Raw genomic sequence first — 12197 nt, 5'->3', positions numbered from 1 at the left:
TGTGTGTGTGTGTGCAGCTTCTGCAGTGGTTTTAATGAGATCAGGAGCCGTATTACAGAAACATCCTGACTTAGTAACCATGCCGAATTTCACTTAGGAACTGTATACATTCTGTTGAACTTGTCTAGATCTTAATTGAAGTTTTAAGATAGGAAGTTTCTGTAACAAGGCCCCAAAAGCCAAAAACGGGCAGACGGAAACATGTCATCTTTTGATTGTTGAAAAACTTCTGGAAAGGAGTCGAGCACAGCTTCAGAAACTAAAATAAATCAAATGACCTTTCAAAGCTAATCTGTTAAATATTAACATTTTTACATACGTGTGTGTTTCAGTTTGTATTTCTATACATATATTTCTATATAATGTTTTCCATGTGGATTAAATATATACTATGTAAAATACATATATTGTGGATATATGTATGTGTAAGACAAAATCAAAACCAATGCTATAAAATGTATTTATGTATATTTATATTAAATATCTGTGAAACAAAAATGGTGAAATATAGACAGACAGATAGACAGATAGATAGATAGATAGATAGATAGATAGATAGATAGATAGATAGATAGATAGATAGATAGATAGATAGATAGATAGATAGATAGATAGATAGATAGACAGACAGAGAGATAGACAGAAAGATAGATAGATAGATAGATAGATAGATAGATAGATAGATAGATAGATAGATAGATAGATAGATAGATAGATAGATAGATAGATAGATAGATAGATAGATAGATAGATACACAAGTTTTGAGAGTGACTGGCACATCAAACAAGTTTAAATCTCCTAAATTATTGTTCCATGTTTTTACAGAATACAAAAGTCACTCAGTGCTGATCACACCTCTGTCCAATTAGCCCATAAATTCTCTGTGATGTAAGTGTCGGTCTGTTAACGTTTGCTCTGGCTCTTCTAGGACAGGGTCTGGGCCAGTGTGGCGAAGAGTTTGAACTGCATCATCGCCCTGGTGGATAAACTACAGGAGCAAGACAACAACAACCAGGAATCAGTGCCCAGCCACACGCTGGCAGACGTCATCACCTCACACAGTCCCGGTACGACAAACTACACTCAGATGATCAATCACAACTCAAGACTGCAGCTGCAATGAACCAGCAAATACTTGAATGCTAAAATAATACATCAAATATGCCAAACAGCTGCTTGAATGATCAATCTGCCTAAAGGTGGTTTCATTTCCTTTTATGGTGAAGCATAGACTATGAAAAATGGAAAAACAAGTGTCATTAGTATCATTTCATTGTCATGCTGAATTTGGCATTGGCATTGACTGAATTAATTATGCCGTTGCCCTGAATTAATTACGAAAATGAAATATTTTTGTTACACTTAACACTCCCTATTATGAGGATTTGAAATTGCATTTGATTTATTATTTGAATTTTGGGTAACACTTTATTTGAAGCCTTTATATACAATGCATTATTAAAAGTATTTTAATGCATTAATTATGCCTTGTAATGCACCTTACAATGCATTGTCTGATCCCATTATACATACAGGCTTAAGTAGAGAATAGTGTACAAAAATGTGAAGATGTATCGTAATTTTTTCTTCATGATTTTAGTAATAATATTTCACACGTGTTGCCAACTTCATGCATCCTAGAAAAGCTTCTAATGGCAGATTTTCCACTTCACTGTCAGAATTTTTCACGGGTTATACTTTTTTTCATGCGTTAATCAAAACCCATGGGATTTTTTTTTAGCACTTGTCAGATCTGTCAGTTGAGAGATGAATATTAGCACCATCCACAGATCTTATGTCAGACAGGTATAGTTAAAGGAAACTTCTGACACTCAGTGCTATTAAAGTGAAAAGAAAGAAAAAAAAACTGCGCAACTGATGACAAGCAGTGCAAGAGTACCAAACCTCAGAGTTTTTTTAATGCAGCCAATGCTGCCACCATTTGGACATTATCTGAAACTACATGTTGAGGTTCTGCCGGTTGCAGTCTACAATATAATGAATTTACTATAGGGCAATTATGCTTTTTTTATGCTGAGCTCATATTACACTTCATTTCTGACAGTCCTCCAAATTCACTATTTTAAATATCACATTTTACATAAAAGTTGGAATTAAGCCGTCATGCCATGTTAAAGCAATTGGTTATTAATTATTTATGATTGATTTCAGAAATACTATGTGTTTTTTCATAATATATTTTTATTGCAGCAATTTTGCAGCGCAAAAGTACAGAATCGTTTGTTAACAAGAATGCAAATGTGTGCAAATATTTTCTCCTCACACAAGATTGCATCTTTGCGAGATCATTGTCAGCAGTATGTACATTTTGTGCGACAATGTCAACATTATAGGCAATGTATTGTATAAAACGTTATTGTGTCTGTGCAAATACTTGACATAACACATGAAATCAGCCGTCATTCAAAGGCACGATGAAATGATGTTGGACCGGTTTAGGTTGATGTCTCGTGTCATGCACATAAAAAGTAATGAATTTAATAAAGACAGCTATTCCGATCATCAGTGTGAATACACCCTGGGTGGGAACCAAACTATTGAACGTGACTCTTTCAATGAATGTTCTTGTGAAATGGGGTCATTGAAAAAGCCAATCAATGCAAAACGAGGATAATACTGCCAAAAATCTGATGACTAATGCGAAACAAATTCAAGCGCAGGGCTTGTTGCAAAACAGATGCGCATGAAAGGAGTAAGGCAGATCTATTTTGTTGATTAAAGATTTAAGTTCTTTTTTTTTTCTAAAACAACAAATGATTTATTGCAAATCACAGAGCTGAATGACAATTTTGCAAGAATAACAAGCTAGGGCATGTGAAATTTCAACAGGGCAGCTGTGTTTGACATTTAGAATTGATTTTTATGTGGAAAATGAAAGGTGCCTGAACATGTATATGGGTTTTTACAGTGATTATTAAAATTATACATATAATGTACATTTATATAAATAAATAATGTATAAATTATATTTTCTGTGATCAGTGATGTGGGAAAAAAGGTGAAAACTAAAAAAAAGTCAAATTATTATAAATAAATCATTAAATTATTAATTCAACTGGTTCGTTTAAATACTCTCATTAATTCTGGAATGAAGTGGCTGCTTTTATAAGTGAATTATTTAATTATTTGTTCACAAACATTAACTCATTCAGCAACAAATTATGCGAGTCACTTAATTATTTGTTTGAGTGGGTCATTGGAATCATTCGTTCAACTGATTCATCCAAAAACTTTGATTCAGTCAGAAATGAAGCAAGTGACTGCCTTTATGAGTGAGTTGTTGTATCATTTTTCAACCAATTTGTTTAACAAAAATGTATTTTGGTATGTGGCTGTCTTTAAGAATGACTCACTGAATTTGTCATTCAAGTGATTAGTTCAAAAGCACTGATTCAGGTTGCGTCTGAAAGCTTCGTAGGCATCATTCCAAGGCAGGGAATCCAAATTCTGCTTCACTTCCTGTCTCCAGAGGTACCTTCTTCTGATCTAATTTTGAAGGAAGCATAGATGTATCCTTCGCTGCCTTTGATATCCCGCAATCCTCTGCGTTACATTGCATAACGGTTGAGCTAAAAAATAAAGATGGCGTCTGAAAGTTGCGTATGGTGGTCAGTTTGTGTGTAAATGTATATTTCTGACTAACTTTTTTCACTTTTGATGTTATTTCTAGTAATTAAATATTCATTTAGTATCACCAAAACTCGTTCTATTTTGTTGTAGATCATTAAACCGTTACGCTGCCTCAGAAGCCTGTCCGAAATCAGTTTCATGAGGTGCCTTCGTGCAAAAACGCTGCCTGCAAAGGCAGCAAGTCAGCTTCTTAGGCTTTCGGACGCAGCCTCAGTCAGAAATGAGACAAGTGGCTGCTGTTATGAGTGAGTCATTGTATCATTTGTTCAACCGATTATTTCACAAACATTAACTCATTCAGCAACAAATTAAGTGACTGTATTTAAAAGGGGAAATTCAATTGTTTGTTCAACCGATTCGTTTAAAAATGTTGATTTAGTCAGGAACGAAGCAAGCAACTGTCTTTACGAGTGAGTCATTGAATCGTTTCTTTAACCAATTCTTTCAAAAACGATTAATTCATTCAGTAGCAAAGCATGTGACTGTGTTTATGAATTAGTCATTAAATAGTTTTTTTAATCCAACTTTTTCAAAATATTAATTTGTTCAAGAACAAAGCATGAGACTGTCTTTACGAGTGAGTCATTGAATCGTTTTTTTTTAAAGATCTGTTCAAAAACACTGATTCATTAAAGTGCCCATATTATGGGTAATGAAAGGTTCATATTTTGGTTTTGGGAGTCCCCAACAACAGGTTGACATGCATGCAAGGTCAAAAAACACTTTCATTGTCTTATGATATGCATTTATTTTCACCTTACTTGCTCAACGTATCCCAAACGATTCGCTCAACGATTCATTTTTCCAAACCCCTCCTTTGCGTAATGCTAATCTGCGGTGATTGGTCTTATTTTAATTTCATCTCGCCTGTAATGCCTGATAAAGCAGCGTTTGTGAGTGCAGAGCCGCTTTGTGTACAGCGTTACCAGGGAAACCGCTATTTATACCGCTCCAAAAGCCGCACCTAGTGGCAAATTCACCTAGTGAATTTGCATTTTCATTCAGACCAACACGAAAAGACCAACAAGTGGGTGGGCAATATGCTAATATTTCATGTTGACATCAACATGAAACGCTTGGGATTCACTTTTTAAAAACGACTTGTTTCAATGATTCAGAGTCGACTCTTTCTTTTGAGAGACAATAACTTTATACACGGTGCACTTTCAGATTTAAAACTTTGCAGGATGTTTTCATTCACTTAGACATGTGTTACACACTCATGAAAGGTAATTTTCAAAAATCCATAATAGGGGCACTTTAATGAGACACCACTACTATGTATTGCGTGGAGACTCTGTGGTTTTATTTGGAGCTATTTTTGTCGATGGAGCTAAAACTTTGATGTTCATATATTCCAGACCATGTTTAGACAAGGAAGCCAAGACTTAGTCCCCAGTGCCCTAAAGATCATATCTGCTAACTTTGGTCTAATTCTGTCTCCCGGCTTTTGGGACTTTGATAAGAGTTGTAGTTGTCTTAGTCTGTAATTTAGATAACAAACAGACCCGTGCATGCCTCCAGCATTAAACACAGCTTATTCTAAAGCTTGATCCGCTTTCTTCTCAGAGCACTTTAATTGCATTGTAATCTTACCAGCGGGTGGGCTGCTTTATACATGTCGGAGAGAGCTGTATAGTTCTTAATTCCTGCATACAGCACTCATAAACAAACTCTGCCATTTTTGTAATAGTAGATTATAAAACTTTACTAATTGTAGATTATAACTTCATTATTCCATTAAATCCTTTCCCTTTCCCAGCAGGGTAAAACACAGTGCTAAATGCAAATAATATAATGCAACTAACCATGTAGTCATGCATGCATATATAAACAGGCTTATGAACTGTCATTAAAAGAAAATGGAAAAGCTTCCTATGGTTCTTCATCTGTCACTTGGAGCGAGTGAGTCAGATTAGATAAATGTCAGTATGGACCAGTTGTGACATACCATCGTCCTCAAAAAACATGAACAGAAGTGCACAAAAAATAAAGAGATTACTACTACATTCATTTCAGGTTCCACTGATTGCAAATTATTTTACAATGCTGTCATAACCAAAACTGTTCATTTTCCATGTTATGGTCAGTTTTGCATAATTTTGGTCTGATTTTAAAGTGTACATCCGAATGGACTCTATTTACTTAAAAATGCACATTCCTGTTCTTATTGTGAACGATTCATAAATGCATATTATTTCAAATATAAACACTTAAATTAGTGACCTTTCATGTTAAAACATGCTGTTTCTCTAGCCAATAGAGTGCTACAATGATTATGTATTTTTATAGGCTAATCCTAACAAGTTGCATCACCCTGCTTCCAATATCCAACAGGATTTTTCCGTTGGCTTTAGAGTTACTGCAGGAACGTTTTGTTCACAACGTTTTTATAAACTTTGAAGCCTAAATAAAACTACCAGAAGTATAAAGTTTGTAAGTATGTGAATAAACACAATTAGGCTATTAAAGCAACTAGTGAGTAAATGAGTTCACCTGTTTGGCATGATTGTTTAATATCACCAACAACATCTCATTTTGATGCTTCTTAGCAAACTCCTTTTTAAGCACTTTTCTAGTGCTTCAAACAAACCACAAGCAAATTCAAGCTATTTTCTAATCTCCAACATCCAGTTTCGTTTTCATTAATACTGACCATCTGCGTGGTAGTGGAAATAGGTCACTCAGAATGTTCTGGAAAACACATTACTGGAAAACCATGTAACAATTGTCATATTTTCCCACAGATCCTCCCATGACTGCAGCAGTTTGGCAGGATCAGCTCGGCATCCTGGTTCAATCATTGAAGGACTGTGTGGCAGAGGTGGCGGAGAGAGCGAGGCGCTCTGTGAGCTTCGTCCTGCTCCAGGAGGCGGTGTGCAGCACGGCACAGGGCCTGCAGCTGCAGCAGAGACGGGACGCTGTCTTCAGCCAGGCAGTGAGTGACCAGACACAAACTATCTGGCCTTCAGTTTAGTCAAGTGTGTTTTGAAAAAATGCGTTTTCACTTTGATGAAAAACTATTCCAAACTGTGCACTGATATAATTTATCAAGTTGTTTATGTATCACATTTTATTGTGACAAGGTGTTTGTGAAGATGTATGTGTTGTGTATCTGCAGCTGGCTGCGCTGGCATGTGGATTTGTCATGCGATTATACGCAGGTTTGGAGGATAAAGGCTTTCTCAGACAGCTGCATGCCGTCGGGCTGGTGGCCCAGTTTGAGAGCCTGCTGAGTACTTACAGTGAGTATACGCCATCAGATACGCAATCACACCAAAATAACCCGATAAATTAGTATCAACTTTAGTATTTTATAGTATTTTATTAACAGTAAAATCAACTTTTCGAGATAAACATGCCCATTGACCGCACATTTAATATGAAATGCTAAGTTTTTGCGTTGCTTGGCAAACATAGCCCTGATGTTAATATAATGAACTACACTGTAAAAAGACATAGAGTAAAAATAATTCCCTGTATTTCAAATGCATTTGTTTTGTGCCAGGTATACTACAAATTAGGGCTGCCCTCGACTAAGGATTTTTCTAGTTCATTTTAAGCATTAGTCGACTAATCGCACATTTATTAATAAATAATGAGCCTTTAATTGCCTACATAGCCTAATAAGCGCTTTACCACAGTGCACCAGCAGAAGTAATGATTATGAATGTGTCGGGAAAAACAGTAAGAAGGCTGCATTAACGTTTTAATAATTCATTGATAAATTAGTGCTTTCTTTGTTTTGGTTTAAGAGATGAACTCGGCAACACTGACTCTTCATCTCCACAGTAGAGGATGCGCCTGTTTCACACGGATTACATAATCTGAAAATATTTGTTTTCCATTTGAATTGGTTCCTTTAAAAGTCTATAGATATGTTTTCATATCTGTAAGGCAAGTATACACAGAGTTTCTGAGATTCAGGCTCAAGTTCACAGAGACCGAGACGGCAGAAAACGCATCCTGTTTGCTTTCACTATTTTACAAAAGCGCAATGTTTCGTTATTGTGAGTGCACACAAATAAACGTAGAGTCTTTACAGTTTCGAAAGATGTATTACTGTCACAAGCCAGGCCTCTGTAGCTCTCTCCGATCACCACCCCATACCTAGGACTAATCACCGCCAGGTGTTCTCCATCAACCCCCCGCTATATAAGGCACACTCACACTCTCCTCCAACGCGAAGTCTTGTTTAGCCTGTCTGACATTTCTGAGCGTTTTACTTTGACTGTTATTCCGTGTTTGATACTGGGCTGCCTTGACCTTTGGAATTCTCTGCCGCCTGCCCCTTTGATTGTTTGCTCTGACTCTGACCTGATTCTTGCCTGCTGCCTGCCCCGACCCAAGCCTGGTAAAACGTTTATGATTCTGGTTCTCTGTGTTATCCAAGACGCTGTTGATCGACCTCTGTCTGCTTGTTATACTGATCTTAATAAAACACTGCAGATGGATCCGATTGCCTCTGACTCCTCACTACAATTACTCTTATCTGTATGACCAAAAATGAGGGAGTATTTTAAGAGTAAGTGATCTCTCTGGCGCCTCCATCTGTGCTGCAGTGAGCTACTGTTCAGCTTCCAAGCTCCACACAGACTGAATAGCGCACATTTCTCTAGGTTAACATTAGATTGAGCGGCCATGTAAAGTTGCTAATACTTACATGTTTCAGATGATAAGCCATATTTAAGGTCGATGAATGATAGGCGAACTTTTGGATTTACTGTATTACCACATAGACCAGCCAGCCGTTAATGATCTGTCTTTCACGGACTGTGTGACTTCACCTGTCAATTTTATTTTTTTTCTGCGACTAAGCGACTAATACAATTTTGGTCAACCAAGCCTCCTCTGGTCGACTAACGGTTAGTCGACTATTAGGGGGCAGCCCTACTGCAAATACATATAAATATTTTTGTGCTTAATAAAAATACCCTGCAATTGTACTTTTGGTATACTAAACTGGTATACTTAAAGTCTGCTAAACTGGAACAACTAATTTTGTACTTAATACACTTTAATTATGCGGAAGTATTGCTGAAGTCCAAATAAAGATATACTGAAGTATATTTGATTGTGCTGAAGTGGAACTATTGCAAGTATACTTCAGGTACACTTTAAATATATCGCATTTAGAGACTAATATTATATATAGATCATGCAATCCTTATTAATAGTCAAATTAAAACACATTTGAGGCTTAATATTAAGAAATGTGCATTGTGCACAAATAGTACTCCAAATAAAGTTTAATTATTATTTTTATATCAGTAATTCTCAAGCGATATGTCAGTAAATATGTTAATAGATTTAAACTATATTTAGTATGAAATAAATGTATTTTAAATAAATTGTGGCATATTTTACTAATAATAATAACAACAATTCAAAGTTTTAAATAAAACCAATTTTTAGAGTATTTTTACTATAAAACACAATTCCAGTCCTTTTCTCTGATTATTATTATTAAAGTGCTATTGATCGTCAATAACTGTACCCAAATACTTGTATGAATTGACCTTCTCGACTTCTTTACCTGCAATAACAACTTTAGATTGGCTATCAACAGAGTTATAAAATTCTATTGTCATGTCTTTAGTCTTGGAAACATTAATTTGATAATGAAAGCTCTCATACCAATCCAAAAAATAGTTCAGAATGGGCCCTGTTTTAACAGGCTTAGCACCACTGTATCATCGGCATATTTAATAATGTGTCTGCCTGGATATTGACTTCTGCACCTATCCGTATATAAAACAAATAAAAGAGGTGAAAGAATACAACCTTGGGGGCAACCCACTGAGGAATAAAGCTCCCGGGAATATTCTCCATTTACACATACTATTTGAGATCTTCTGGTCAGAAAATCTTAAATCCACCCAGTCAACAATTTGATCTCACAGTGATCTCACCCTGATCTCACAGGATACTCATGATGAGGTCACAATGTGAGGTAACAGTGAGCTAAAAGTGTAACCTCACAGCGCCCTCACTGTGAGCTCATACTAATGTGAGGTCAAAGTTCACTCGCTGCACGGAGACTAGGTACCCAGCATGCATTGCAACATGAAGCTTTTGATTGTCACCATTGTTGAGATTCATACACCGATTATTGATGTCTCTCTTTGTTTTTAAATGAGAGGGTAGTTAATAATGTTTGTGTCTTATGCTTTTATCCTTCGTAACTTCATAATAATGAGACTGCTGTATCCTATACTGTATTATCACAGAGCTACTATATTTAGAAACTGTTTATTAATAAAACCTCACCAAGACTGCATATTGAGTGTAGGTGATGACTGTGTTGTTAGCAGCAATAACAAACCAATATCACCTGATTGCAGTCTCTTTTTGGTTTTTCTTGCCATAACAAATGTGCTTTACAAACATAGTTACAGCAGCCCCAAAAATATATAACATTATAAAGTCAAGGGTCAAGAGCCCAACTAAAGCAAACACTACTCACCATGATGGTAACGTATGTTTCAGTTGGATCTTATAACAGAAATCTGTTAGCTGGGCGTGCACTCATGAGCTCATCATGTGAGAGCACTGTGATATCTCTGTGATAGTGTTGAGAAACAGGAAGTAGAATGTACCCCCGGTGACTGATATTTGAGCTGCCTCCTCTCAACCTGCTCAACATTTTGAGTTCACAATGAGCTCATATATTACTCACACTGTGAGGATCACCATAGTGTGATGTCACTGTGATCATCGCGTGACCTCACGTGTTGACTGGGCAGGCCACCAAGCCCTTAGGAACATCAAATTCAGATAGCAAACGTTCAGCTAAAAGAAGTGGTTGAATAGTGTTAAATGCGGATGCAAAATCTATAAATAATAAACAAGCATGATTCTTACCAGTATCCACATTTTTATATGTGACCCTGGACCACAAAACCAGTCTTAAGTAGCACAGGTATATTTGTAGCAATAGCCAACATTACATTGTATGGATCAAAATCATCGATTTTTTTTATGCCAAAAATCATTAGGATATTAAATAAAGATTATGTTCCATGAAGATATTTTGTAAATTTACTACCGTAAATATATCAAAACGTAATTTTTGATTATTAATATACATTGCTAGGAACTTCATTTGGACAACTTTAAAGTATTTTGTTTTGCACCCTCAAGATTCCAGATTTTCAAGTAGTTTTATCTCGGCCAAATATTGTCCTATCATAACAAACCAAGTGCATTTATTCCGCTTTCAGATGATGTATAAATCTCAATTTCAAAAAATTTACCCTTATGACTGGTTTTGTGGTCCAGGGTCACATAGTGCTGCTTGAAAGTGTGTGAACCCTTTCAAAATTTTCTATATTTCTTCATAAATATGACCCAAAACATCATCAGATTTTCATCTAAGTCCTGAAAGTAGACAGAGAACCGAATCAAACAAGTGAGAGAAAAATATTTTCTTTGTCATTCATTTATTGAGAAAAATGATCCAGTGTAACATATCTGTGCGTTGCAAAAGTATGTGAATCTTTGCTTTGAGTATCTGGTGTGACCCCCTTTTGCTGCAGTAACTGAAGGTAAAGTTTATTGTAAATGCTGATCAGTCCTGCACAATAACATGTAGGAGTTTTAGACCATTCCTTAGTGCAGAAGCACTTAAACTCTGTTATGTTGGTGGGTTTCCTCCTATGAACTGCTTGCTGAGGTCCTTCCACAACATTTTAATTGGATTAACATCTGGACTTTGACTCAGCCGCTCCAAATCATTAACTTTGTTCTTCTTTAACCATTCTTTGGTAGAATGATTTGTGTGCTTGGGGTTGTTGTCTTGCTGCATGACCCACATTCTCTTGAGACTCTGTTCTTAAACAGATGTCCTGAGGTTTTCCTTTAGAATTTGCTGCTATAATTCAGAATTCATTGTTCCGTCAATGATGGCAGGCTGTCCTGGCCAAGACGCAGCAAAACAGGCCCAAGCCATGATACTACCACCACCATGTTTCACAGATGGGATTAGATTCTTAAAATGGAATGCAGTGTGTTCTTTTCTCTGAACATAATAGCTTCTCATTTAAACCAATAAGTTCTATTATAGTTTCATCCACCCATTAAACCTTCCTCCAATAGTCCTCTGGCTTGTCCACATGATCTTTAGCAAGCAGTTTTCTTTTTGGAGAACAGTGGCTTTCATCTTGCAGCTCTGCCATGCACACCATGGTTGCTCAGTGTTCTCCTGATGGTGGGCTCATGAACATTAACATTAGCCAATGTGAGAAAGGTCTCTAGTTGCTTAGAAGTTTAACCTGGGAACTTTTGCAACCTCGCAGACTATTACACGTTCTGCTTTGGAGTGATCTTTGTTGGTCGACCACTTCTCAGGAAGGTAACAGTGGTCTTGAATTTCCTCCATTTGTACACAATCTGTCTGACTGTGAATTTGTGGAGTGCAAACTCTTTAGAGACGGTTTTGTAACCTTTTCTAGCCTTTTCACTTCCACAATCATGATCAGACTTTGATAGATCCCTGTTCATTTGATAGTCATTGCACTGACTGAAAACACCTCTGCGCAGATGG

General features: G+C 36.5%; 1 protein-coding gene across 5 annotated transcripts in view; it reads left to right on the top strand.

Moving 5' to 3' along the window:
* The window catches only part of inpp4b (inositol polyphosphate-4-phosphatase type II B), a 195730-nt gene that overhangs the window by 158943 nt on the left and 24590 nt on the right, over nt 1–12197 (top strand). For all 5 annotated transcript variants that reach the window (XM_058785577.1, XM_058785660.1, XM_058785500.1 and 2 more), the window contains 3 exons: nt 930–1068; nt 6400–6590; nt 6774–6897. In XM_058785577.1, coding sequence (XP_058641560.1) covers nt 930–1068; nt 6400–6590; nt 6774–6897 — 454 coding nt within the window. The remainder of the gene's footprint in view (nt 1–929; nt 1069–6399; nt 6591–6773; nt 6898–12197) is intronic.

This window comes from Onychostoma macrolepis, chromosome 01, assembly GCF_012432095.1.
Source record: "Onychostoma macrolepis isolate SWU-2019 chromosome 01, ASM1243209v1, whole genome shotgun sequence".
Taxonomy (NCBI): Eukaryota; Metazoa; Chordata; class Actinopteri; order Cypriniformes; family Cyprinidae; genus Onychostoma; species Onychostoma macrolepis.
This window is presented reverse-complemented; position numbering and strand designations above follow the sequence as displayed.